The sequence below is a fragment of the Perca fluviatilis genome, chromosome 21 (assembly GCF_010015445.1).
Source record: "Perca fluviatilis chromosome 21, GENO_Pfluv_1.0, whole genome shotgun sequence".
In the NCBI taxonomy this organism is placed as follows: Eukaryota; Metazoa; Chordata; class Actinopteri; order Perciformes; family Percidae; genus Perca; species Perca fluviatilis.
The window spans coordinates 15,964,792-15,992,578 of NC_053132.1; the positions used below are offsets into that span (position 1 = coordinate 15,964,792).

The 27,787-nt window shown below is 38.8% G+C and overlaps 3 protein-coding genes across 4 annotated transcripts; all 3 read right to left on the reverse strand.

Annotated features, from left to right (window-relative positions):
* Positions 1–911: 911 nt before the first annotated feature.
* On the reverse strand, positions 912–5,946 carry atxn7l3b (ataxin 7 like 3b). 2 transcript variants are annotated; one of them, XM_039788957.1, is made up of 9 exons: positions 5,795–5,946; positions 5,213–5,259; positions 4,988–5,111; positions 4,712–4,844; positions 4,318–4,489; positions 3,903–4,003; positions 3,740–3,762; positions 3,539–3,584; positions 912–2,059 (listed from the first exon to the last, which is right to left on the reverse strand). In XM_039788957.1, exons 3-9 carry the CDS (start codon positions 5,036–5,038, stop codon positions 1,980–1,982), a joined length of 606 nt encoding a protein of 201 aa, XP_039644891.1. In that variant the 5' UTR covers positions 5,039–5,111; positions 5,213–5,259; positions 5,795–5,946; the 3' UTR covers positions 912–1,979. The 2 variants fall into 2 exon arrangements, with proteins under 2 accessions (XP_039644891.1, XP_039644892.1); XM_039788958.1 differs by lacking the exon at positions 5,795–5,946 and adding an exon at positions 5,622–5,747.
* A 143-nt stretch (positions 5,947–6,089) lies between these two features.
* On the reverse strand, positions 6,090–13,389 carry LOC120551490 (nucleolar transcription factor 1-B-like). Its single transcript, XM_039788956.1, has 16 exons — positions 13,069–13,389; positions 12,744–12,919; positions 12,041–12,118; positions 11,605–11,760; positions 11,441–11,505; positions 11,267–11,345; positions 10,974–11,026; positions 9,524–9,665; positions 9,382–9,423; positions 9,231–9,299; positions 8,851–8,906; positions 8,584–8,773; positions 7,826–7,873; positions 7,670–7,744; positions 7,374–7,445; positions 6,090–7,288 (listed from the first exon to the last, which is right to left on the reverse strand). The coding sequence occupies exons 1-16, from the start codon at positions 13,100–13,102 to the stop codon at positions 7,241–7,243; spliced, it is 1,383 nt and encodes a 460-aa protein (XP_039644890.1). The 5' UTR covers positions 13,103–13,389; the 3' UTR covers positions 6,090–7,240.
* Positions 13,390–16,583: 3,194 nt separating this feature from the next.
* Positions 16,584–27,425, reverse strand: slc4a1b (solute carrier family 4 member 1b (Diego blood group)). Its single transcript, XM_039788794.1, has 18 exons — positions 27,361–27,425; positions 24,949–24,984; positions 23,414–23,592; positions 22,836–22,971; positions 21,944–22,016; positions 21,404–21,446; positions 21,068–21,252; positions 20,571–20,781; positions 20,286–20,489; positions 20,047–20,195; positions 19,667–19,861; positions 19,284–19,532; positions 19,098–19,187; positions 18,592–18,758; positions 18,234–18,475; positions 17,964–18,130; positions 17,508–17,681; positions 16,584–17,418 (listed from the first exon to the last, which is right to left on the reverse strand). Exons 3-18 carry the CDS (start codon positions 23,568–23,570, stop codon positions 17,338–17,340), a joined length of 2,523 nt encoding a protein of 840 aa, XP_039644728.1. The 5' UTR covers positions 23,571–23,592; positions 24,949–24,984; positions 27,361–27,425; the 3' UTR covers positions 16,584–17,337.
* Between the last annotated feature and the right edge of the window lie 362 nt (positions 27,426–27,787).

Below are 27,787 nucleotides of genomic sequence, written 5' to 3' on the forward strand. Positions count from 1 at the left end.
AAATGTTTTGCAGTTAAAATTGTACAAGTAAAACTATTAGTATCAACATAGGCTAAACTCAAAGTACCAAAAGGAAAAGTACTCATTATACAGAATGGCCCATTTTCGAATAATGAAAATTAGATTATTTGATTATAATTACACTGATGCATCAGTGTGTAAGGCTCACACTGTTATTGCAGTTGGTAAAAGTGGAGCTAATTTTAACTTCTTTATACAGTACAGGCTACTGATTAAGATAATGTAGCTGAAACTATAATAATGCATAATTACTTTATTGATCATATTTTGTTTCAATGATTTGCAAAGTAACTACAGCTGTCGGATAAATGTAATGAGTCCATTATTTATATCTGAAATGTAGTGCAGAAAAGTATAAAGTATCATAAAATGAAATCAAGCACAATTCTCATCAGAAATCCTTAATTTACATCACTGGTTTTAACTGTTTTATATACAGATTGGTAGTGGGATGGTCAGGTTGTATGTGCTAAGCTTTCTTGTGAAATATTGAGCAATTTAACATCTTTGACCAATGATTACACCACACATAGCTGTTCAAGGATGGGTTGTTTAAAACATATATCAAATTCTTTAGATGATAGTGTCTATATCATATGTTATATCTTAGATGAATTGTTTTTTTGTATGCCGTGGGGCCCACCAATAGCCTGCATTAAGAATCCCCAACACACAAATGTATAAAATCTCAGATGTCAGAGTTTAAGAGGAGCACATGAAGGCAGCATAACTGGCTACCCTGGCGGTTTTCTATTCAGGGGGAAGTCAATGCAGAACACTTTTGATTTAATCTCCAACTGTGTGAACTTCAGTGTTTACTATGTCTCAATTTCTGCAGAATAAGATCTACCAGAGCACTACAATGAAAAATAAACTTTCACAAAGGAACATTTAATGTATCATATGGTAAGTGTATTAAAATAATCAAAACTGGAACATTTCTAGACCTCTTCATTTGATCAATAGCATCCCCTGTGGGTCATTTGGTCTTTAACTATAAGTACTTGATCAGGGTTAATATCAAAACCCTATTCAGTTTCAAGTTAACACAAGATGTAAAGACAGGTAACAAATCATTTATTATGCTAGACAGATGAAACAAACTGAGCCATGATAGCAGCAATTCAACTATTGGAATATTTACACTATCACATCACACCAAAGATATATGTAACCCTTTACAATGTAAACACATGATACAAAGACATTTTTTTGAATGCTGGAAAACAAGCCGACCTATCCACCAAAAATGAAACAAAACAAACCTGCTGTTTGCAGCAAAAACCTGCATGTACAATTAGGGGTTCATTTACTGAACAATTCCACAGGTGAATGACAAACTGAGAGTTGCTTCTCTCTCAAACACTGTATTGTGATTCAACCGAAGAACTACGAGCCCGACAGTGAATGTGAAAATAAAAGACAAACCATTAGTAATGATTGTCTTTGACATTATTTTTCAAAGAATGAGATTTTAAAACATGAGGAAATAGAAGTGCACCTAATGACTAATCCTTTCTGTATTAAAAAAACAAACAACATACTGTATGTGCACACAGCTGCCTCTGTTTGGCCGCTGAATGAATGACACCACAATCTACCTTTGTGCAGTGTAATTGTATACGGTGATATTCATTATTTTGGACTCCAGCAAAAATTGCTGAGACAAAATAACTAAAACAAAATAAAAAAATGAGTGTTGGTACAATGATTTTGTGAAACAATCTGTCAAGTATACAGTGGGAGGTCTGGACTTCTTCTGCAGAGCAGCAAACGCCTTGAATGTCACTAACATCGACATCCATTGATTTTGCAACATAAAGAACCAAGGGTGAAGTGTTACTGGTCTTCCTGTGTGTGCACGTGTGTGTGTGTGTGTGTGTGTGTGTGTGTGTGTGTGTGTGTGTGTGTGTGTGTGTGTACACAATGGTGAGAGAATGTGTTTGTGGATGAGTGTGTTATTGAGGGAATGCCTCATCTTTCATCAGCATGCGCGGGCTCTCCTGGTTGTCCATGCGACGTCTCTGACCCATCATGCCTATGGGAATAAACATAAGGCCGGATGTCATTCAGTCACTTGTACCAGATAATTACAATGATTTAAATAAATATTTACAGAATTTCACAATTTCTCTGATCAATGTAAGGCATTTTGGATGCATAGCCAAGAGACAGATATTCAAAACAATATTGACAGAATGAACCAAGCCCTAATCTAAGCATGAATTTAATGGACACAAAGTGGGTTCACTTCTTTACTCTAAAATCAAATAATTAAAAAATATTAAGCAAAATTTGGTAAAACATTAATACATAACCCAATTCCAATGAAGTTGGGACATTGTGTAAAATGTAAATAAAAACAGAATACAAGGGACATCCCCGCTTACTTCAAGGACGATGCCAAGATACATTCTGCACAGCGTGACTTCATAGTAAAAGAGTGCAGGTTCTAAACTGGCCTGCCTGCAGTCCAGACCTGTCTCCCATTGAAAATGTGTGCCGCATTATGAAGCGCAAAATTTGACATTGGAAACCCAGACTGTTGAGCAACTGAAATTGTACATCAAGCAAGAATGGGAAAGAATTCCACCTACAAAGCTTCAAAAAAATAGTGTCCTCAGTTCCTAAATGCTTCCTGAGTGTTGTTAAAAGGAAAGGAGATGTAACACAGTGGTAAACACGCCCCTGTCCCAGCTTTTTTGGAACATGTTGCAGGCATTAAATTAAAAATGAGTGAATATTTGCAAAAAAAAACAAAAAAAAACGTTTATCAGTTTGAATATTAAATATCTTGTCTTTGTAGTGTTTTCAATTGAATATACAGTACAGGCCAAAAGCTTGGACACACCTTCTCATTCAATGTGTTTCTTTATTTTCATGACTATTTGCATTGTAGATTCTCACTGAAGGCATCTAAACTATGAATGAACACATATGGAATTATGTACTTAACAAAAAAGTGTGAAATAACTGAAAACATGTCTTATATTTTAGATTCTTCAAAGTAGCCACCCTTTGCTTTTTTGATAACTCTGCAAACCCTTGGTGTTCTCTCAATGAGCTTCATGAGGTAGTCACCTGAAATGGTTTTCACTTTCACTTTGTCAGGGTTAATTAGTGGAATTGTTTCCCTTATTAATAAAAAAGCAAAGGGTGGCTACTTTGAAGAATCTAAAATACAAGACATGTTTTCAGTTATTTCACACTTTTTTGTTAAGTACATCATTCCATATGTGTTCATTCATAGTTTTGATGCCTTCAGATTTAATCTACAATGTAAATAGTCATGAAAATGTTGTGTCCAAACTTTTGGCCTGTACTGTAAGTTGAAAAGGATTTGCAAATCATTGTATTCTGTTTTTATTTATGTTTTACAGAACGTCCCAACTTCATTGGAATTGGGGTTTGTATGTTAAAAATAACTAGCCAACAAATGTATTGGTTTCTTTTAAACTGTGCACAAAGTACAAACTGCACACATCAACAAGAAGTTCAAGGATTCATTTCCACTTACTGCTTTTATGCTTGAATGATTTGGATCTTCTGGGTGAGTTTGGATTCTGAGGTGGAAAAAAGAAAATTCAGAAAAAAAAATCAGGAATAATTAGTTAACATTCTACATGTGTTTATATAATAGAATTAATGATTGTGGATAATAAAACAGTGTCATGCTCCTCAAGATTGTTATATTAATCTTCGGGGAAAATGAAAGTACCTTATCAGATTTCCTTTTCTTGGCTGTAAAAGAAAGACATTACATTTCAAGATTAAAAAATACAACATTTGAGTAATTTCATACATGTCAAACTTCATTTGAAATTAACAATTAACATTCAGTATCACTAAAAAGAAGTTAAAAAGTAGCACCAGCACATCACCTTTCTTTTCTGCCCCATAAGACCAGTCATTGTCATTGACGTCATCATTATCCTCTTGGTCGCTCTCTGACTTGTTGTTGGTATTGTTACCGGTGACTATTCTGTAAAAAAAGGGAGAAATAAGATATGACACCAACAGTGACTCACTGTAAATAACAGTCTGCTTATAAAACAAATAGATTCTGACCTAAAACTATTTCATAATGTTTTGTATCATTCTATTTTGTAATATATACGGAGCATCACTTCTCCAGTATGTGTAGCTACACAACATAAATACGGTACATATGCATTATCAAATTTAACTTTTAATGCTCATAGAAGGAGGCTAAGCTTACGGGACAAAGGGAGAGGTGTAAATCAGTAGTATACTGTACTACATATATCACTGTGGTTAGCCGTTTTACTCTCATACCTGCGGTTGGCTATGCGGCTGCTGTTGCGTCCCATCCCCAGGCATTTCTCCAGATGCGGGGCAAAGCGTGAGGCAGCAATGCTTCGGCTGCAGTTGGGACATACACACTCTTTGTTTTTCCACTGGTTGTACACCTGGCCGAACACATCCAATCCCGGCTGGTCCACGATTTCTGGAAATTGAAAGCAAGCAATGAACATCTCTGCTTTATGTCAAAATACACAAAATGACTATTGGTTTTAAAGAGGAGATGTTTTTTCCTTGATGTGTCATTGCTTTCTTTGGACTTTTTTTTATTATCTGGTTTCATTAATACGCAAGAAAACACACTCACTTGTTCACTGCTCTCATTTATGTCACCTTTATGTCACTAGTAGGAAGACTTTGTGCTCACCAAAGTCCCTCATGCTTTCTTGGTCCGTGTCATCCAGGAAAAAATAGCCCTGCTTGACGGCCCGGTGTACCTCGAAGCAAAGACCCAGGCATGCATCCTCCACCAGGTCAGACAGGATGTCCTGAGCTAGGCCCTGGCAGGGAAGGGCCGGGGAAACAGAGACACAAGTCAGGCCACTGTCTGTGTGTATCCTAAAGTGTCTGCAGATGTACAGTATTATGTGAATTTCCAAGGCTGCTCAAACTACTATTATACTGTGTCCTTGGTCTAATGTACCTCCAGCTTGCTGTTGTCCAGGCTGGACATTGAAACCTCCTCCATTTTCATTTGCCAGAACTACCAGATGAGCCGACGCTGCTGTGGTCATGCTGTAGCGCAGCAAGCATTGGCCAGAACAGGGCTGCAGCAGGAGGGAAATACACTGTTAGCAGCACAGTGGCGATTCATGTAAATCAGTGCATGGTCAACATTTGACGCCTTGAATGTGATACAGCTACTTACAACTGCACGTTGAACACTGCCAGGGACTTATTTCCCACGTTTATAACCTACGAATAACACAAAGCAGAAGCATAAATTAGCGTTGGTGTAGCAGCACTGTCTGCAAAATCCCAATAAACAGACACAGTTAGCTTAATTTTAAAACACACCACCCTGCTGCTCCGAGCATTACTGTCTAATGAAGGTAGCTTAGCCAAAACCTTACTGAGGAAAACAAAGAGTGAGGCTATGAATAGGCTGGAGAAACTGAACATGCCAAGAGGTTAACGTTACAAGAGGCGGTATCCTCCAGTCGACAGCAGCTACAGCTACGAGCTAAACGTGCCAAATGTATCAGACTAGGCGGAAGAAATAGAAACAATGTAACACATTTGGAAGTGACTGAACGCTTTTGCTGTGGAAGAATTACATTTGATCACAGCGAGGCTTGTCCGCGAACCCAACACCGCTGCTGCACTGCGGCTGTTCGCCTCTCAACAAGCCCCGAATGATTCAAACCACACTTGTATCCCAATATAAAGCCTACATACGAGGAATACATCAATCACAGCCACGCACAATTTGCTAATTGTCTTTATTTACCTATTTCGGCAGGCATCCATCTTTACATCACAGAGATCAGACAGTAGCAATCGATCGCTACACGAGTTTCCACCAAACGCTTCCTTTGCAGCACTGCCGGGGATTTCCTTTACTCAGCCAACTTCAGTGGGAGTGGATTTATCATCCAGGCACTGCGCGTTACCCCGAGCAGTTGAGGGGTTAAATTGGCCTTTTGTTCAGCTTTGTAGTAGTCATTACAAACCATCCTATTTGGTAACACTGGTTTGTGCTTTGTTATTTGAACTTTGCTGCATCAGGCAAGATGACTCACATCTTTAACATGTAACATATTTTATTTTATATTGGAAATATCTCTTCTTTCTGGAACATCCAAACAACAGCATGTACAAGGGTCTATATCAATAAAAAAACAATGCTTGACAAAGTAAATTATTTTGTTTTTCCACACAATTAAAACAAATCACATCATTTTGACCCCATCACATAAAATCAGACAAATCTGAGTACTTGCAGTAAAATCCCCTGGTCAGGCTTTCTCTCTAAAATATTTGTATGCATGTTGTCATTGTTTAAAAGTAGAACAGAATAGCAGAGTAATGGTACAATAAAGTGTATTAATTTATAGACTAGCTCAGATGCATTATGTTGCAGTAAAGGCCAGATTAATCCGCTTGTGGGTCCCTATAGACCTTCAATTTTTCACCAATCTGTGTCCATGGTTAACAGTATTCCAATGGCAGATTATCAAATAGACCCATGTTTGCTGTGTGGTAATTTGAACAAAATTATTTTGGGGATATGCAGCATGTGAGCACAATATAAAATGAAATAACGATGGTCTTAAAACATTATCTTTGCAGAGGGATCCTATTTTCACAAGTCTTTAAAATGTGATAATAACCTTTAAGGACCCAGACATGTAATTCTCAATTAGCTTCTTACTATGGGAGCCTACATGAACACACAATTTTCTGCCAAAGTTACAACAGTTTTAGTTCTTTTGAAGTGGATTTAAAAAAAAAAAAAAAAAATCACAATGACTGATAAACCCTTATATAATATATAAGGGTGTTTGTTTTTTCTAAATGTAATAGTTCAAGGCCCTAATCATATCAGTTGATATTGTGCTTTAGTCGTGCATATTCCCAAACAGTCTTACAATTGTTCACATTACAACCAACTAATCGCCACATAATATGTAAACCCGGGGCTTGTGTGGCCCCTGGGGGTCTCGGGTCCTCGGGCACTTTGTAATCCAACCTTGGTTGTGGCACAATAAATAGGAGTACTGGTAATGGCAACCTTTCAGCAAATATGGCCACGATACAATGTGGCACTGAAGACAGCCACTGGAGAGACCGCCCATCATCTCAAATGTGCTTCTTTGTACAGACCAAGTTGAATATTTCCAGCTCTGAACTTGACATGAGTGTGTGTTGCTTTTGCTGTCCATCTCCTCTCCATTTAAAACACCTTAAACATGATGACATCGTTGTCTTCTTCCTCCTCGACCTGTAGATCGACAATTAACATTTATAACATCTGGAGATGCAAAAATAAATACAAAAGTACAAAATATACATTTAGGTGTTCGAACCTGATAACAGTCCGAATTGTCCTCTTCTTCTTCGTCACTGCTGCTGTCCTCAATGTCTTCGTCTTCTGAATCCTGTGTGGCAAACGATAAATTAGGGCTGAAAATAAAGCTTTTTAAACCTGAGTGCAGCATATAGAATTTTTTTTATAAACAAATGTATGTGATTGTATACATTCAGTTACATTTACTTCAAACTTCACTATAACACAGCCTGTACTATCACAGAGCTTCGCATTGGTGTGGTTAAGAAGACTATATTATTTTGTGTGTGTTCTATTAACTACGGTTTGACTCACTGATGGTCTGTACGCAGCTCCACATGGTTCTTCTCTGTCATCTTTCATTTGGTTGACAATAAGGAATTGCAATTTCTGCAAAGATAAGCTTATTATCGATCTTAAAAAAAAACATTTATGAAACACATAAAGAAAGACACATGTGTGTGTGCTTACACTGGGGTTACGTATTCGATAAGCTTCCTGCTCTGCTGCCGGCAATGTCTATGGAATGTAAAAAGTTACACATTTTAAAAGGATATTCCAATTTTATAAAAAACTATATACAGTACAGGCTAAAAGTTTGGACACACCTTCTCATTCAATGTGTTTCTTTATTTTCATGACTATTTACATTGTATATTCTCACTGAAGGCATCAAAACTATGAATGAACACATATGGAATTATGTACTTAACAAAAAAGTGTGAAATAACTGAAAACATGTCTCATATTTTAGATTCCTCAAAGTAGCCACCCTTTGCTTTTTTTGATAACTCTGCAAACCCTTGGTGTTCTCTCAATGAGCTTCATGAGGTAGTCACCTGAAATGGTTTTCACTTCACAGGTGTGCCTTGTCAGGGTTAATTAGTGGAATTTTTTCCCTTATTAATAAAAAAGCAAAGGGTGGCTACTTTGAAAAATCTAAAATATAAGACATGTTTTCAGTTATTTCACACTTTTTTGTTAAGTACATAATTCCATATGTGTTCATTCATAGTTTTGATGCCTTTAGTGAGAATCTACAATGTAAATAGTCATGAAAATAAAAGGAAACACATTGAATGAGGTGTGTCCAAACTTTTGGCCTGTACTGTGTGTGTGTGTGTGTGTGTGTGTGTGTGTGTGTGTGTGTGTGTGTGTGTGTGTGTGTGTGTGTGTGTGTGTGTGTGTGTATATATATATATATATAAATTAGGACAGGATTCTTATACCTTAAACCACTTCTGCAGCTCCATCGAGTATTTATTAACTTTTTGACATACTTCCGCTTTGTAGCGTTCCTTCTCCCTATCGGAGAGGGCATGCCACATTTGGTTGACCTTGGTGAAGCGCTCATTTGAGTTTGGGAATTTCTCCTTCAGAAGTTCCATCTGGTTTTTGCAGAAAATGACATTACCAGATCTGTGAGTAAAGTAAAAAAAAGTTTTAATTAATTCTGGGAATCTCAAAAGGAACAGATGTTTGATGGTTGTGCTCACCGAGATGGCATCTTGGGCTCGCCAGGAAGTTTCCGTGCAACTTTTTTCACAATGCTCTGCATAATAATGACAAAATGTATTAATAGAAGAGGACATCAATCCAATGTAGTTTTTATTTATTTTAAAAAGGAAGAGGGATCACAAACAACCCCCGCTGATTAGAAGCTGTTGAGGCTTACGACACGGACAATTAACAATAGCTGTAAAAGCAAACAAATAGGTTTAATCAAATCAAAGAAAAGTTCCCTGAATGTTACCAAATTAGTCAACCAAGTGTTAAAAACAGCCTCTTACCTTTTGTTAACAGAAGTGACAACACAGAACATTAGTTCTTAGGACTAACTACCACATCTGTGCAGGAACCATGAATTACTTCTCACCTTATGCTCATGAGGTCTTTTGATGCCATTCTCATTTAGGATACGCTGCTGCTCCTCCTTATCAAAAGTCTGAGGAACATAAACACCATCGTCACACAAAGTCTGGCAGCATAAGCTCAACGCTGCAACTGTAGTCTTGTAAAGTACTTACCATTAGATATTTATTCAGCTTGACCGAATACTGTCTCTTTAACTGAAAGAAATGAACATTCAGATTTAACTGATTTTTACCGTAACCCAACATACTAATCTTTAGTAGCACTGTCTTTATGAAACCGTTTGTGTGTGCATACCTCTCTGCAGCGAGTGCTGTACTCTTCCCTCTGTCTCTCAGTCAAATCTCGCCAACGTTGGGCCCAGACACTCACGTAGGTATTTCCAGAGAAACCCGTCATGGACGCACGTTGTTCTTTGCAGAATAGATTATAACCATTGCTAAAGACACAGACACACACACCACATGTGCTCAGCTGCTTGTAAATTACCTGCTTACATCCTTGTTAGCTTAAGTTTCAATTCATTTACCCACAGATAAGACCTAAAATGTGATTAAAAACTTTGTTCAAGCTAAGTGTATAAGATAAAGCTGAGTCTAAATACAGCAATCCACTAGACTTTTGTCACAAAGTTAATGGAGTTTTGCTGGTTCTCCAAAGGGCTTCTTCATATATAATGACAGGCAGGAAATATTGAGCATGTATCCCTTGGAAATGCCATGCCCCCTAGTGGATGAGGATGTGTATGGAGGTCACCATTTGGTGAGAAGCAGTGGCAGCAAAAACTGTCCTGAGGAGTGTCCCAGGACAGTCAGACACTGTCCTGTGACACCCAGACACTGTCCTGTGACTCCATGACTGTCCCGGGACAATCAGACACTGTCCTGTGACTCCCGGACACTGTCCTGTGACTCTCGAGTCACAGTCACAGGACAGTGTACAGGACAGTGTCTGGATGTTACAGGGCAGTGTCTGACTGTCCCAGGACAGTCATAAAGTCACAGGACAGTGTCTGGGAGTCACAGGACAGTGTACAGAACAGTGTTTGACTGTCCCGGGACACTCCTCAGGACACTACTAACAGTAGACAGTTTTTGCTGCCACTGCTGCGGCTTTTGGTGGCACCACCCTTTTAGTGATGGCCCCTCTCTTTGCCAGGTAAATTGCACACCACAAGCTGACCAGTACGATGATGATGATGGGAGTGGTTTGCATGTGTCCAACAGTGGGGAAAACAATACAGACTAATAAACTAAATAAATTAACAAATGATATGGCTTCTCATGGTTTACACCAAATCAAAAAACACACTGTACTGTTTCTGCCAACACTTAAAAGCTGTGAAAACAACAATTAATATCATCCACAGCATCCATTACCTGCTAATGTTTAATTAGCAAACGTCAAGTGTGACTGCTTTAAGAATGTACTTTGCTTTTGGCACTTTCTGAACTGGTGGCTCCAATTACATCCTCATCCACTATGGTGTCAGCAATTATTTTCATCCACTTAGGTGAAGCTTCACAATGAAAGTCCAGTGAATTCTTAATAAAAAAAAGAAAAAAAAAGAATCACCTCACAGTTCTAGAGATGCATGCTGCAGATTTATGAACACAACAAAGAAAAATAAGGGACTTCTGAGTTCAATTTCAATCACCCTGTGTGTTTGTGTGTGTGTGTGTGTGTGTGTGTGTGTGTGTGTGTGTGTGTGTGTGTGTGTGTGTGTGTGTGTGTGTGTGTGGCTTACAAAGGAGGCTTGGGAGGCAGGTCCTTTGCAACTTTAGTACCCTCTTCTCCCTGCTTTAGCGAGAGAGAGCACACATTAATTTGAAGATAATTCATTAAGAATTAGAACCAGCAGTGTTAGGTAAGGTAACTGCAAATAAATATGCGCCCTTCCAAATAACTACTGTATGAACTGTATTAAATCATATGAATATTAATATGTATTTGGGAAGACAAAAAGAATAAACCCAGCTAACCATGCAAATAGTACACCATGGTTTGTGACGAGGTCTGGCTGATGTGACCATCACTTACTTTGGGAGTGTCTGCAGAGAGTCTCTTCCTCTTCTGGCAGGCTTTGGGCTCCCGGCAGGGAGGTAATTTGTATTGTTTTCTGAAAGACAAAGAGTTAGCTGACACTGAATTCACACAAGCAGCCTGGGCCAAGTCCCATATTCATATGGTATGTTATGTGTGTTTATTTACAACCTGAACTGCTGCATCTTTTTCCTGTATCCCTCCATTGCAAGCTCAGATTTCTCCACATATTGAGCCTAGAAAATGTCAGTAATTCATAATTTAAAATGGGAGGCCTTAGGCAACGTCAAACGAAAAGAAGCTCTGTTTCAGCAGTAGCCTTTCACCAACTGTACCTTCTCTTCATCTGAGAGTGCCTGGTATTTCTTCATTAGGCGTCTGAACACCTTTCGGTGGCTCATATTTGGGTGCTTCTCGTGAAACTTGGCCCAGTTCTCCTCACAAAAAATGGCATTTGGCGGGCTGGGTTTCTTCGGGAACTCTGGATGGATCTGCAGGAAAAATTACTCAAACAAATTAACCGATGAAGCATGTGGTATTATTGGACGGATCGTGTTTGCAATCTATCAGCAATACATACAGATTTCTGTCTTTATCTGCAGTGCGAGTGAGCTCTCCACAGAGTGGATGTTTGAAGACTGATAAGTCATTATGGTTTTGCAGGGGATTTGTATTAGTATAAACAGTGACCTACATGTATTTAAAATATAACCTTGTACAGAGAAATTTTTTATTCACATCATATCTAAAGCTTGATTGTGCTGTGCTTACCTTCATATTCTTGACCGGATTGGAAATTACATCTTCAGCTTCAACGATGAGCTCTGTGAGGGTCCGAGTCTTTCGCATCTGAGCAAGAACAACAAGGATATTACACTGAACTAACAACATTTATAAGACTATCTTTAATGAATAGTTTGATATACTAAATTGTAGTTTTTTGCATTTCATCATCATGGAAGGACATCTTTCAAATTAGCTGTCTTGTTAATTTGAAAAACCTGCCAATTCTTCTTATTAAAAGTAAAACCAGTGTGTACTGTTTGTAGCATGGTAGTAAAAAGGACAAAAACTAGCCTCATTGTGACAATATACATTACATAGTTATCCCAATACATAATTACTCTACCTAAGTACACAACAAATACCAACATGCAATAACACATTTATTTAGGAATTCTTCATTGTAATGTGATTTGTGACAACTGAATACGTCAGTACATCCAAATTCACTATAGCTCATATCAAAATGGTAATATGTAACATATTGGTAACAACAAATCTATTTGGTTTAAATACTGTGATGACACAGGAACCCCAAGAGATGTACTGTTATAGTAAACTGTTTATAAGACAAGATTTTAACATCTACATTTCTATGACATTTCTATAACTCCATCTGCTTAAGTACATTATGTGATATAATTGAAAGCCTTAGAACAGCTACTGAGTGTTGAAACTGTTTTTGACTCACCTTCTGCAAAATCTCTCTCCACTTTTCTTGGCATGCTTCAGGAGAGAAAGGGGGGAAAGCCACCATATTCCAGTCCACATTCTTCAGTCCTTTGGTATATGCGCTCATCATGTCATGTTCTGGGATGCTGGTTTTCATTGCAGCGAGAAGCTTCTGGAGGTTTGCCTTGGTCCACCCTGTAGTTATAGCATAGCACAGGGACAAACAAAAAAAAAACAGCCAATCAATAGTTAATACAATTGTGATCGACAAGCGTGTCTTCTTGCAAAGGAATTCCCAACTACTTTTTAGTAATTTGTGCAATTTAAGTATTAATTATACCCACCAGATTCTTCAGTCACAGTCTCAGTTCCACTCATTTTCCCCAGAAAACGTGTTTCGGTAGCTGGATGCAAACTGGACAGAACTTCAGGTCTATCTACGTGACTCCCGGAAACAGTACAACAATAGCTAGTTAGCTAAAAAAAAATCAAGCTTAGGTTTTAGAAAATTACCCAAAAGCAAGCGATATTTGACCTAAATATATATTCATTAACTGGCGTGGTTGCCGTTACGTTTTTCTGCAGAACACAAACGCCACATTATGCTGCAGTTTTTTAGCCGACAACATGTGTGAAATGCCTCCATTTTTGGTAGGCGGGTCTTTGCAGAGCGTCACCCAAAAGAGCCAGAAAGCAGCCAATGAGCTTCCTCTTCTTCCTCTTCTTTCTGTTTATTGGCAGATCAGATTCGAGCAGCGGTGAGGTTGAGAGCCGGAGTGTCTAGTCTGGCCACTTCATGATTTACTGACTAAATCAATTAAATACTGATAAATTATAGAAAATAGAAATAATATATTATATACTATACGTTAGTTAATCACCTGATATTTTAACCTTCATTATTGCCTTGACTCTCTAAATCTCTAAATCGAAATATCTTCCTCTCTAAATTACAAAGCTTATCAACATATTGACATATCTTTCATTAGGGGCAGAGCCTGCATTTAGAGTTTTAAATGTATGTATGTATTGACTGTACATTATTTAATTATATTAAAACGTTGCATAAAACAGGTGCTATACAAAGTTTGATTTGATTTTAGAGCACCCAGAGTTTTTTTTCTGGTGTCTCAGGGATTTATTTCAATAGCCTAATGTACAGGTGCCAAAGTGAAAACACATTTCATTACTCCCTGCTTTCCTTAACACCAATCAAAAGCCAACCACACCTAATTAAACTAAATTGATGGGTCTTTAACCGTCATGTGTTGGGGTCACAGTCTTTGAGCAGGTACTTCATAGTACAACTGAACGTACACTGTGGACAGACAGGACACAGCTTAAATCTTGTCAACGCTGTTTAATCGCACAATTTGCTGCTCAAAAGATATCATTTCAGACCTTGTGCATAAGGTGGTCACTAACCCATTTGTGATCTAAATGTTATGAAAACAGTTTCATTGACAGTCTGTCATTGCTCCCATGAGCCCAATAACGTAAAGAGTGTAGCAGGAACCAGGCTGACTGTAGAGGAGGTTGGCTGCTGGGATGTATTGTATCACCTCGTAGGACTCCGATGGCTCCATCTGCACGACCTGACATACACGATACATTCATTTCAAATGTATTTGCGTGTTTTAGGTTAACTACTGTTTGAAATCCTGAAACAATTCTAAATACTGTGTCACTTGTGGACTCTTCTCCATTTCTCTTGGACTGTTTTATTTTTAGCAGCCAAGACTAATCAAGAGTCCAAATAAAGAATTTGAGAAAAATATCCAAACAGGGCCCTCCAGAAAAATCTACGTTAATTAAAACATGAAACCAAGCTGGTCCTTCAGAGTGTTTGTGCACATCAGGCCAGAGTATAAGGTGAGTAGGCCTATCCGGGTCTAATTGCATCATCTTGAATGTGATAACGGGCGGTTTTAGGATCTTACCCTGATAAATGTCCTGGCGTGACGGGGCCAACTTCTCTGGCAGGTTGCTGGTGGCAACACAGAGGCAATTTCTGAGAAGAAAAAAACATTAAGTGAGGCTCCTTAACTGTCCGATTCCTGACAGTGATAGTTTCAAAGATGAGTAGAAAACCCTGTGCAGATAATAGGAGTGGTGGCCAGAGGGACACTCTTCATGTCAGAATCAGAATCAGCTTTATTGGCCAGATCAACAAGGAATTGGACTCTGGTTAATCTTTGCTCTCAAGTAGGCCTACAACACTCACTTACAGTTTTTTTTTTTTACAGTTGCTAAGACACATTTCTCAATACTTGGGTCACTTTGTCAAAACTCTTCATACAGTGAGCACAACAGAAGTATATGTGGGCTAAACTGTGGATCGTTTATCATTGCTTTGGCACAAAATGCATTCAATGACATCTTTCAAATGACATTCATTCTTTTCTTACTTCAACACAACCGCCAAAACTCTATGTACCTACAGGCCAATTTGCACATGCTACATACTGTTTTCAAAACTGTTAAACTTAAGTTCAAACAATAACATAATAAAAAAAATGAATAAGACAGCAATTTGCTACATTTCTACAGTAATATTGTAATTAAATATATTTCTAATCAAAAAATTAAATGCTATGAAAACAATTGGACAATTGGACCAACTACAGCTGATTCTCATTATGGCTGAACACCTACAGGTGTTACTCTTTCAATTTCATTAGAAAAGGAGACAACCTCAGAATAGTTTTGTATTGTGATGTAAACATGGACCCAGCCAGAGATGGAGAAGTGGCTGAAAGAGGAAGAAGAGTGGCTGGGAGGGGGCAAGGAATTCAAATGCGTGGTGGAAGAAGAAGAGGAACAATAATCAAAAGTGGCCAGTTTAACCCCCCCAAAAATGTTATCATAATGATCAATGTAAAATATAAACTGTTATAAAAAATGATAAGTGGTTGACTTTCTTGATTCAATGTAATTGGCAAGCAAAGAATTTTTTTTTCACACAAACCCCCCCCCCACCTCTGGGTGAGACTTCATTGCGCCAAAGCCTTCTCTGTGTTTTTCAAGCTCACAGACAGCAGGCCAGCACGGCGCTTCGTGAGTTTATTCAGTAAGCAGAGAAGTGTAAAAGACCAGTCCACAGTCTGCGCTTCTTTTCCTAGAACTTGTATTTCTTTCAGAGGACTTTGTGCAATAAATCCATATTCTTAGATCTAATATTGATAGTCTATTTTTTCCATATTTTATTCATTTTAGGTCCTTTTATTGTAGCTGTGATGCTTAAGCAGTTTTAGCTTTCCCATGATGCTTTTGAAAGTTTTTGACCAGAGGAGTTGCTTTCAGGGCCCATGAAATACATATTTGACCTACCCACAATGCTGCAATATATAGTATTGATTTTGGCTTTTTGAATTGATAGACATTTGACATTGAGAAAGTTTGAATATAGTGCTCACTGCTCATATGCCTACATGTATGTAGTTGGATAAGTTAGTAAATTACATTTGAGAAATCCCCTTGATTATGTCTGATATGTTTGGCAGGGGGAAAGCAATTGTTGGTTTCTCTTTGCATAGTGAAAATGCTTTGTTTTTTGTTAGTTTTTTTGGCTTGTCTGCTGGGCTGATGTACTGATGTGTATTGATTTTGACATTTTGAATTGAGACATTTGAATATAGTGCTCACTGCTCATATGCCTACATGTATGTAGTTGGACAAGTTAGTAAATTACATTTGAGAAATCCCCTTGATTATGTCTGATATTTTTGCCAGGAGGACAGCACGAGTAAAGGGGGTAGTGGACGGGGGTGTGTGTGTGTGTGTGTGTGGGGGGGGGCGGCTTTGAGGTATAGTGCCCAGCGCCCACCACATTGTCTTAATACAGGGCTGCTTTTGGGAGGTAGATTTTTATTATTATTATTTATAGAGAGACGACAAGAACACAGCAATATAACACACAATATAAACTTAACAACACACACAATTCATCATTTTCTCTCTCCCTGTATTGGGATACAGTGGTGTTGCTCAGCAGTGTTACCAGTTTGATCATTCTTGCTAAAATATGTACACTTTGCTTGCATCATTGCCCTATAAATCATGTATTACTTCATTCAGAGATTGGATATTGCTACCATCAAGCAAGTAAGTACAACAATAACTTAAGTGACACATGTTACAACATTACATTCAATGTGCCGTTGCTTGGAGAAACATACAATTTTGGCTTTTAACACTACAATTTTTTTCACACAGCATCCAATCTGTCAATTTTTGGAGTGTTAACATGAATGAGTTTTTATTTCATGCAGTGCTTCTTTCTTTTTTGTAAAAACATGTCAATGTAATTTAATTATTTTTAGCATCAGTGGTGTGAAAAGCACAAGCTGTTAGAAACAAAACAACATGTTTCAAATAATTTACCTGAGTGACTGTTGAAAACTCTTCAGGAATGTTTGACCAAGACATTTTTGTTTTTACAAGATATTAATATTCATCCATATTGACAATATAAAGATAGAATTTAGATCTGCATCTTCATTAATAACAAAACATGTTTTATAGGTGGATGAAACATTCATTTGAGCCACATAAAATGAATATACTTTTGTCAAAATAAAAGTATTGCTGGCATGAGCTGGCATGGAAGACATCTACAATGGCATCTGAGATTCACAGTATACATCCTGCCCCGGCTCCTCCTCGAATGTCACTTTGCCATCATCAGCATCCAACTACAAACACAAGAGACCCAGAAACATTAGTACTTAATACTGCTTTCATCTGCATTCATTTCTTTAAATGACAGGAGGTGTCCACTTACACATTCCATTTCCTGTTCAGTGAAGAGACGCCCGGTCATAAACATGCGTATAGGGATGGTGAGGATGAGTATGAAGGGAAGTGCGAGGGATACTGGACTGGACTTAACAATCCACAAAACTGCAAGGCACACTACCTGGATGGTTGTGAACAAGTGCATTCGTCCTGTGCTCACCTGTAGCCAACATTTCAAAATATCAGTCAGCTAGACATGACAGCAACTGCGGACACTTTTTGCCTTCTGATGTGATTTAGAGGCTCTAATAGTTGCCAACACATGTGACACTATAGGATATAAGTTCATATGAGTGCTGTTTTTCTTAAGCACATTAGTCTCACAAATACTGGTATATATGGTGCATTTCTGCTAAGGTAGCAACAGTCCTAGCGTTCTAAAGCATCATGCATCATGCATCATGCACCATGCGCTTTAGTTATGTGATCACGGGGATCTTACTCTGGTGGCGTAGGATTCAGGGTGGTATTTCTTAGGGATGAACAGAAGCAGTATACGATCCCACAGCTGGATGCCATTGAGTGACGTTACTCCCATGTAGAGAAAGATCCCAAATAAGGCCGACATGGGAATCATCTTTAGGATTGGCTCCATCAGAATTGACAGCCCTTGAAACAAACAGACATTCAGATAAAGGGCGGTGTACTGTGTTTTAATGACAGACCTGTAGATTTTTAGACATGCAGACATGGATGATTAGAAAGCACCTACCAACCAGTAACGCCACCAAAATGCCACTGACCCTCTGCTCCATCACCTTCTCAATCACAGGCTTTGGTCCTTTGCTCATGACGGTGAGGGCGTTGGCGTGAGTGACAGTTCGCACAGTGGCAGCACTGAGCCACGGCACACCAAATATTGCACTGAGCCCTCCCATGCCAACTAAAACCAGCAAGTCAAAGTGGAACCCAGAGCCTTTGACCATCTTCCTCTCAGGCTTACTCACAATCAGACTGTTAACAGATTGAACATATGATTCAAGTGGTTCAAAAGACAGCACATGTAATGTTTTGTTGATGAGGTTGATCATTCAGTGAGTGATATTGTTGTTGAGATGTGAACGACTCACGTTGTGATCTGAGACTCCAGAAAGATCAGAATGAAAACAAGCAAGGCAGGGACACAGCATGCAAACATCACCCACACAGGTAGTGTCTTGTGCTCTCCGAAGGGGTTGATGAGCCAGCCTCTTTTGGATGGGTTGGACACCATCAGACCTTTGGGAACCACTAGTTTCTGTAAAGAAAAAGCTTTTGGATTAAATCTATTAAATCTAATGAGAGTTAAAGGGTTCTGAAACAAATAGTGCCCCTATGTGCATTGAAATAGGTTTTGCACCTGTTCATACTGGCAATCAAAAGCTCAATTTTAATGGCCGACTGAAGCCTCATATAAGCTTTAAATAAACCTTTGAATATATTTTAAACACAGAAAGATGTGGATTTTGTCCCCCATCCCCCAGGGATCTTTTAATGGCTAGTATGTGAATCGTGAACCTATCCTCCAACATTTTATCTGAATTTGCATGTATTCAGCACATAAAATGGATTTGGAAGCTTAGACTGATCGGCCAACCTGAGTGTAGGTATCATCAATGTTGTAGTCCACAGCAATCATGAGGAAAATGGCAATGGGCACACCAAAGTCACCAAGCAAACGTCTGACCTGATAAGCATAGATCAGATTGATTAAAAAGTTCAAAATTGAAGAAAACACTTGATAACATAAATAACCTCACTTATAATTGTGGACCTAACTCACCTTCCCAGGAAGAAAAGTACCATTCTTGAACTGGCGCAGGAAGAAAGCAATTAAGAAGCATCCAAACATGAGGCACATGGAGAGCAGTGCTGTGTTGGGGTAAGGTGGCTTAATAGCTTTTACAACAATAGTGGCGTTGCCAGTAACATTATCAAACAGGACCAACTCTTCCACCTTTGGGTGCCAGGGATTTTCTAGAGTTGCATTCAGATGATCGTAATTCAAAATCAGCGGATGAGCCTTAAAGATCTGAAGAGGGGTCAGGAGAGAGTAAGAAAGATTATAACCTGGTCCATGAGAGTCAGCACTATCATCACAAAATTTAAATGTCTCAGATTTTATTATGACAGATCAAATGTGTGAAATGGATGAATATGGTTTACCCTCCCTAGCTTGGCAAAGGTTTCATAGATGAAGATGAGGGAGATGAGGATGGAGAAGATTTCCTGGGTGAAGCGGGAGATGAAACGCACCAGGAAGCTGCCCTCAAAGGCCACGACGATCACTACAATGATGACCAGCCACACTCCAACCCACACTCTTCCCACAATATACTCAATTTCCTGGGACTTGCAGAACTGAATGAAGGAAACTGGGGTTGAGTTGAACTCTGACCAAGCAAATTAATTAAAGAAATATTGGGCTGTGGTATACAAAAATGTAGAATTTATCACAAATTTGTTGCAAAAATGTACTTGAGTGGGCTCAAATGGATCAAAAGAGACTCAACAGTTTACCTACACGATTCAATATTATAACTTACGGCAAAGAAAGCCTCCTCAAACACTAACAGAGGGCCGGAGAAACCAATGACCAGGATGGGCTGAGCAGCAACGAAGCAGAAGATAATCCCCTGAATGCAGGTGGAGATGAGGAGCTCTGAAACGCCCATCATGTTGTCCACCTTATCAGCTGTAGTGGCAAAGATCACATCAAAGTATTATTATTTTAGCAACAGCATTACCATGTCTCATACAAATAAAAATAAATATGCACACATACCCAGCAGTCCCCCGAAGGTGATGGCGGGTGAGAGGGCGGCAAAGTAGATGAAGATGACGGCAGCAAGGACCTGGGTGTTAAGAGCATCTGTGATGTCACTCTTGTAGTACTGGTAGCGTCTCTTTATGTCTCGAATCATCCCGCCAAATGGTTGACCAGTACGGGACAGGGGGTCTTCAGGTGGGGGACCAGTAAAGATGGAAACTGTGGGGAAACAATTTTAATCTTGTTTATGTGTATGTGTTGTAGGAAATCTAAAGTTCCATGACTATTGATAGTATTTACCCCTGCGAGGTCTGGAGTCCAGACGGAGCATGGGATCATAGGACTGGGATCTGTCCTGCAGCAGCTTCTTCTGAAAGCTGATAATGGAGCTAAGCATCGCTTCATTCTGGATCTCTGTGGGCGGGATGACGATGCTGCAGTCCATGAAGTCGTCCAAGGCGTACTTCAGCTCAAGGCTGCTCCTTGCCTGAAACGCTGCCTGATTGAACACCTGGGATTGGAGATAGTGGAGGGGATATTAGGACTGCACAGGGTCAGGGTGCATTTGACAAGGCGTGCATTCCCATTTCATGCTGTACTTTCAATAACTCTGTTGCAAAGTGGCAGAAAATGTCTGTGTTCTAAACATTTCTTTTGTCCGCACTTTTATTGTTTGGAGAGTTTTGCAACAATATATCCTGTAATGTGAGAGATATTCTTCTTCTAGCATCTGAACAATTGAAACTATAAGATACATGTACAGTATGTTTATCTGTAGTAAGTGTCAGCTAACTCACTTTATCAGCCATTAGTGCTGCCATAGCGCGGCCAGTCTCGCGGTAGTCCATGTCATTCTTGGTGGGGCCAACCAGAGCAAAGACAAAGCGTACGGGCACTGGGGCCTCCAAGGCAGAGTCGAGCACCACCGCTTCCTTCAGACGCACAAACGCTACTGTGGGCCTTTCCAGAAAGTCCAACGCTCCTGGTTCAAACAGACAGAAATGTTGCATTCATTAATAAACCCACACTGGCCACACATATACATAAAGGATGCATACAAACGATTCTGCAGCAATAAACACATAAACTGTACTGCAGATCCTAAATAAAAAACAATGCAAACACTGGCTTACCTACTAGCACCATGGAGGCCTCAACACCGTCAGATTCATTCCTCTAAAGGAACACAAAATGAGCAAACTTAGTGAGCAAACAAGCAAACACACACATATATATATATATATATATAGATGTGTTTTCTTGCACATTTTCCTCAAGAGGAAATTACAATCTTAGCATCACAGCTGTGGGATAATACCTACTTAACATGCCAAGACTTGTGTCACAGCCCTTAAAACTAAATAAGATCCACTCAACACATAAAGAAAACAATATGTGCAGAAATTTAAATGATAAATGGATCCAATAAAAACTGAGATAACGTGTATCAGAAGAAAGAAATCTGAATGTATTCGTCTAAAAAGAAACAGAATCCTTAAATCATTAAAGCTTTACTCCTCTGAAGGACTTTCTAAATGGTCTGATGCCAGAAATCACTTTCACCTTTAAATCCACTTCCATTGTCTCCCCATTGTCATGATATCAGATCCTGTTATCACCAATGACACATTAATAAGACGATCTAATCAGATCATCAGGATGGAAGAAACTACCTTGTCCTTGACTGAAAACTTCTGCAGGTCCACCCCATCAGTCAGGGTTTGGCTCTCCGGGTCATCTGATTGGCTGGAGAGAGAAAATGGCATGTGTCATTGGCTGCTTTTGTGTCAAACTGAAGACTGAGCGGCTGTGATGAAAGATGGTTAAATTATTCTCTGGTAGTCTCCTCTGTAGAAGACAAGAGTGTGCAAACATTCACTAGGCTAAGCAAACAATATCGGTGATTAGGTAGGCAAAACATTTTGTTGCCTTTGTAGCGAGCCAGGCCAGCTGTTTCCCCATTTTTCCAGTCTTTTGCTGCTGGCTGTAGCTTTATATTTACTGTATGAGATCAAACGTCTGATCCAACTCTTATTAGCGTATTTCCCAGAATGTCAAACTTTCCCCTTAAAGGCTGATTTTTTTAGTTTTGTGTAAATATTCTGGCAGTGTAGAGAAAAGACCTTTAGACTGGAAATAATAGTCTCAGAGGACATCAGGTTGGCTTAGAGAAAACAATAAAACTTAAAATCTTAGTGAAGTGGACTTTGGCAACTTTGATCTAAATTACCCAGAAGTTTGAATTTAGATTTATTTACTTTTTGAACAAGAATGTGAAAACACAGTGACTGTATATACCCCTTTAGAGTGACCTGGCCTATATAAGTGAGGTAACTACAGTACACATTGGTCCCCTTTAACAAAGACTTAAGCAGACAGACACAGTGGTTTGGTGGTCAGAGACTATGTTTCAAAATTACAGGTTTAATCTCCACAATAGTTACATGCTGTGTTCAACTTTCTCTGAGCGAGAGAGTGGAACTCACTCGCAGCTTTGGATAACAGCATCATAAATGTAGGTCATTTATGTTTGAGTCACTGTTGGGTGATGTCTTCGAAGGATACCTGCGGTTTTGAAGCAGAGATTTCAGCACTCCCTCCCGGTCTTGAGGTCTGATCGCCTTCTTGTTAACCATCTCTTTGACCATCTTCTCTGCGATGCTGGCCAGTGTCTGCTCTTCACAGTCGAAAACTGTCACGCCTTGACAAAGAAACATGTTGGAAAATATTCAGAGGTGATCTCAAAGAGGAGGGCAGTGTGGTTGTGGTTTGAGGGGAAGTTCAGACAAAATGAGAGCGAGAAAGAAGCGCTGAAGGTCCAAGAATCTGTTGGGTTAAATGTTGGCATTCTCTTGGTGAAACATACTGTCAGAGAAAATACAGGAAAGCAGCATATAATAATGCCTCTTAATGTATTTGTTGGTTATTTTTTTGTAATAATATTGTGAATCTGCAAAGTACCTAATGCTGTCAGGTATAGAGGAATAAAAAGTATAATAGCTCCCTCTTAAAGTAGTCGAGTAAAAGTTTAACGTAGCGTAAATTGGAATTACTCAAGAAAATGTATTTTACTTTGCACCACTAAAAATTGACAGATTGATTTATATATATATATATATATATATATTTTTTTTTTCTCTGACCTGTGTTCATGGTGCGTCGGAGCTGGATGAGGCTCTTGAAGGTGAGGTAGGAGATGCTCGAAGACACCCACACCCCGGTCTGGGGGTCGAAGCTCTCCTCGTAGCCCATCCATCGGCCCGTCTCCTGCCAGTAGGTCTGCTGCTTCTGGTCCTTCATTTGCTCCTATAGCTCCACGTACCTTTGAAGGCACAGAGAAAGACAGAGGTAAATACTTGCTCATAAGGACATGAATGTAGGACACAGGCACAAACATGCTTGTGTCTGTGAGACACAGAGTGAAAATCTGGGTCGGGGCAGGTGGATGAAACAAGCTTGCACCTCCCACAATTACAGCTGAAGCATGTGGTAAACACCTGTGGTTTCACTGTAAGACAATATTTAGTCTCTATCTCACCTGAAAATAAAAATTCTAAATAGCTTTTATATCAAGTAAACGTAAGTTACTTTTTAGGATAAAGGCAAAGTTCATATTATCAAGTCTGTCTTAAAGCAACATACGCATGCCCATAATGGCCATACATTTAAAGGGTTTTTGGATGCTGTAATTGTTCCTCCTGTCTTACCAAGGTTGCAATGTTTTAGTCTCTGTCTTACATTGTCTCCACTGCAGCTCAACAAAGAACCACTGTAAAATAATAATCTATAAATAATGTGACGATTATTTTTACTACTGCTAATATTCAGATGTATCGATAGCTGTAAAAAAAAAAAAAAAAAAGTGTTTAACAGTGAAACAACAAAGCAAAACAGGACGAAACGGTAACATTTGTTAAAACTATGAGATACCAAATAAGCAAAATAATATTGAAAAAATGTTATGAATTTAAAAAGGGTACAACAGAGTTAAAATGCAAATAGTGGCAAGGGCAAAAATAGAAAAAAGCTCTTCCAGTAAAAGTGAGTTTTAGATGACTTCTCTGTTGCTGATGTGAAGTTACAATTTGCATTTTAATTTCAGGTATTTAGTTTGATCTCTTATCAAGAGCAAGTGCAGTAAGCACAAAGCCAGAGAAAGAAAGCCTTCTATTTGTAATAAACTTTGTGATATCCTACATTTCACAGAATGACTTTCAACAAACTTAACTGAATATTCTTGAGCTTGTTGCCTTCAGCTAAAGAAAGAAATTATACTTGTTGGTTAAGAGAGCAACAGGGACATCATTTTGCATGCCTTATGGCCCCTAAAACAGAAACACTCTCTTCAGAGCAGGATCAGATAAAACCACGTTCATGTTTCGCTACATTACAGAAACACATTTTGGGTGTTAAGTGTCACAGGAAGCTTTTGTTGTTTCTATCATCTTTTGGCAGCACCAGTGTGGATATCGATCTAGCTAATGTGACAAGGAGGTGACACTTCTGTGTGTCTACAGGGTAAACATGTTGGTTCCCCCACCTTAACAACCAGCGGGCTCCAAGCTCTGGGTCACTGTTAGTTTCCTGTGTGGACATTAATGATGGCTCACCCTGGACATGTTTGGACTGTCTACACATGTTGTGTGTCTGGAGTGTGTGTGTGCGTGTGCCCCCTTACCTGACACTCTGCGCTGGGGTTGGTGTTTCCAGGCAGCTGAAAAGGACACAATGGACCCATGTAAAAAACACTGTAAATAATATTAAAGTTACTACATGTAACTTTTTAATGTTTCTGAAACTGTGTAATTTTTCATCTAATGATCATAAATAACCTGTAACAGCAAACGAGAACAGTGAAAAGAATACTATTTTTCATATAGTTTTTATTAATGCCTTCGCCCGGTCCGATATTCCCTGCAAAGTCACAAAATGATTTACGGCAGGTAGAATGGCTCTACAGTAACACATTCTGACGGGTCACAGATTTCTTTGTAACACCGTACAAGCCTATGCAGCCAGGTAAAAAAAAAACAGAGTCAATCTCAGTCAGGCTTTCAACGGATGGAGACAATTACAGGATTGTAAATGATTCAAAACCGACCTGAATTAGCCCTCAGGTATGTAATATGTCAATGTCATTCAGGGTTAGTGGTTGTAGTCAGTAGCCGACATTAAATTACGTCCCCCTTCCATTTAGCACCCGATTTTATTTCTTTTCTTTTCTGTCCGTGTTTGTGTTGGCCTACTATTTTTTTTTCATTGTACTTTTGTGAAGCTTCCTTGGTTTCATTAAATGCGCTATATTAATCTAAGTTATTATTACGTTGATTGCTACAAAAAACTCGTAATGCTTTGGCTTGTGACACAGTGACAGTGATAACGTTACCCGTTGCCCATATAACTTATTCTCTTATTGTGAATGAATGATTTTCTGTCATCGCATTCATTGCAACTATATGACCTCCCTGTAACGCTAATTCAGTAATACAGTGGGCAATACAGCACCGTAAACAAAAAAACCTTTACAACAGCAGGTGTGGTAAAACAAAAGCGCTTGCTAGAATCAAATGAAAACAAATGGGCACTTTAACTGTGAATATGTTCCCCGTATGATATTTGAGTTCACTTTCATACACGTTTTAAAGGTTAAATAAATAAAAAAAATAATGTGGTTCAAAGCTTTGCAAGAAAGTGGTAAAGAATGATCTGAATGAATAAGTGAATGAATGTTTAAATATGCAATAAATACATAAATTGTGTGGCAAATATGGATATAGGTTGTTGTTGGCGGTTGACTTCAGTCTTATGTAAGATATCTCCAGAGTGTCCGTTTTATCTCAGATTGGACCAGAGCGCTGAAGTTGTCTGTAACAACAGAATGATCTATTTCCTAAACACAACTGAGCAAAGGGGTGGAAGATTCAGACTAGACCGGCTAGACGCTGTCTACAGTGCATGCAAGCATGTGAGTGTGCATGCTCACGTGTGTGCATATGGGAACCATCAAGTATGTATTTGCATGCATTCGTTTATGTACAGTGAATACATACATGATGTTACATGAGTGTAGGTGTAAAGCCAGAGTGCACACATGGATGCAGATGTGTCTGCAAATATAGATTCATATGTGCAGACAAAAGAGTAGAATAGCTGGTGGGTCTTTTTGGTATTCACATACAGGTGCTCCTTGGATATTTCGGGTGCACTATGTTTATTCCATCTTGTAAAGGGCTCATTGCATGAGTTAAAAAAAAAAGAAATAGTCCAAGGCACTCTGAAAATCCCATGGCAATATATTTTAAAATGACTAATGCGTTTCTATTCACATAGGTCTTCATCAGGGTCATTGTCTGCAATAACTTAAAGAAAGGGGAAGTTATTGCAGACAATGACCCTGATGAAGACCTATGTGAGTCGGAACGCGTTGGTCATTTTAAAACATATTGGCATGTAAAATAAAGGTATTTTAAATTTGCACAAATCCTACAGAGTGCCTTGGATTATTTTTGAAGGAGGCATGCATGTTTACATTTTTTGACTGAGAACAGTTTCCATCATGCAATGAGTCCTTCTCAAGATGGTATAAACAGATATGTATGTGTCAAGTGTTTTTAATACACTGTATTCTTGCATGCAAAGATGCATCTAACTCACACAAAGACATTTAAAGAAAAATACATGTTTATAGATGTTTAAAAAAGAAATGTGTGTCCAATGTGCAAAACAGACTTTTTGTATTTGAACATGCATATGGTAAGATAACATTTTTGCATGTGGGAAGATAACTATTAATTTGCACATTGCACTTTCTTTAAACATTACATTTGAGCCTGTTAATGACTGGCGTTATTAACAAAGTTGAGCTGTATTAACAAAGAATGAAATCTGCAAGCTTCCATGCCTCCTTGGTTTTACTTTCTTGAAAAGGGTTTACAAAGCTATGTAAATTTATAGTTACAGAAAACCCTGAACTAATCTTTGAAATCATCCTACTGCAGCATTGACCATGAGAAATATAACAGTTTACATGTCTTTCTTGTATTATTGCACAAATACTATTCGTAACTCTAGCAGAAAAGATAAAACTTACCTCCTGTTGACACGCAGCAGTGACAAGTGACTGACCCCAGAATGGCAAAAAAGCGTGACTTTATAAACACCACCTCTTTAAAGCTGCCCCTGTGTGTATGTGTGCCGCCGGACAATGGGTGGGACCAACTCCCCCATACACACACATGGATATGAACACTAATTATCTCTGAACCACACATCCGACAGAGCGATGTGTTCTGGTCTCACTCATAATATTGATAGTAAATACACTGACTTGGTATGTGCAGAAAACCAGTCGCACTGTGTCATTATCCAACCAGCATCTTATCACATTTAATGTCTGTGTTTGTGAGGACAACAAAGGCTTGGATAGTGCACGCATGCACGCTCACCTTCAACACCACCGGGTTGGAGTGTGCAACTTTGGATGAAGACGCCTTTCATCTTCTAATCTTCCTCTCCCT

Coding starts and splice junctions, on each gene's coding strand:
- atxn7l3b (XM_039788957.1), bottom strand. CDS start 5,038: ATGAAAATGGAGGAGGTTTCAATGTCCAGCCTGGACAACAGCAAGCTG. Junction 3,763..3,902: donor TTATGGGGCAGAAAAGAAAG/GTGATGTGCTGG, acceptor TTTCTTTTACAG/CCAAGAAAAGGAAATCTGAT. Junction 3,585..3,739: donor AGAAAAGGAAATCTGATAAG/GTACTTTCATTT, acceptor TTTCCACCTCAG/AATCCAAACTCACCCAGAAG.
- LOC120551490 (XM_039788956.1), bottom strand. CDS start 13,102: ATGAGTGGAACTGAGACTGTGACTGAAGAATCTG. Junction 12,119..12,743: donor GGAGAGAGATTTTGCAGAAG/GTGAGTCAAAAA, acceptor GTTCTTGCTCAG/ATGCGAAAGACTCGGACCCT. Junction 11,506..11,604: donor CACTCTCAGATGAAGAGAAG/GTACAGTTGGTG, acceptor GACATTTTCTAG/GCTCAATATGTGGAGAAATC.
- slc4a1b (XM_039788794.1), bottom strand. CDS start 23,570: ATGAAGGACCAGAAGCAGCAGACCTACTGGCAGGAGACGGGCCGATGG. Junction 19,862..20,046: donor TTGAGGAGGCTTTCTTTGCC/GTAAGTTATAAT, acceptor TCCTTCATTCAG/TTCTGCAAGTCCCAGGAAAT. Junction 18,759..19,097: donor TTGATGATACCTACACTCAG/GTTGGCCGATCA, acceptor TTTTCTTTACAG/AAACTAGTGGTTCCCAAAGG.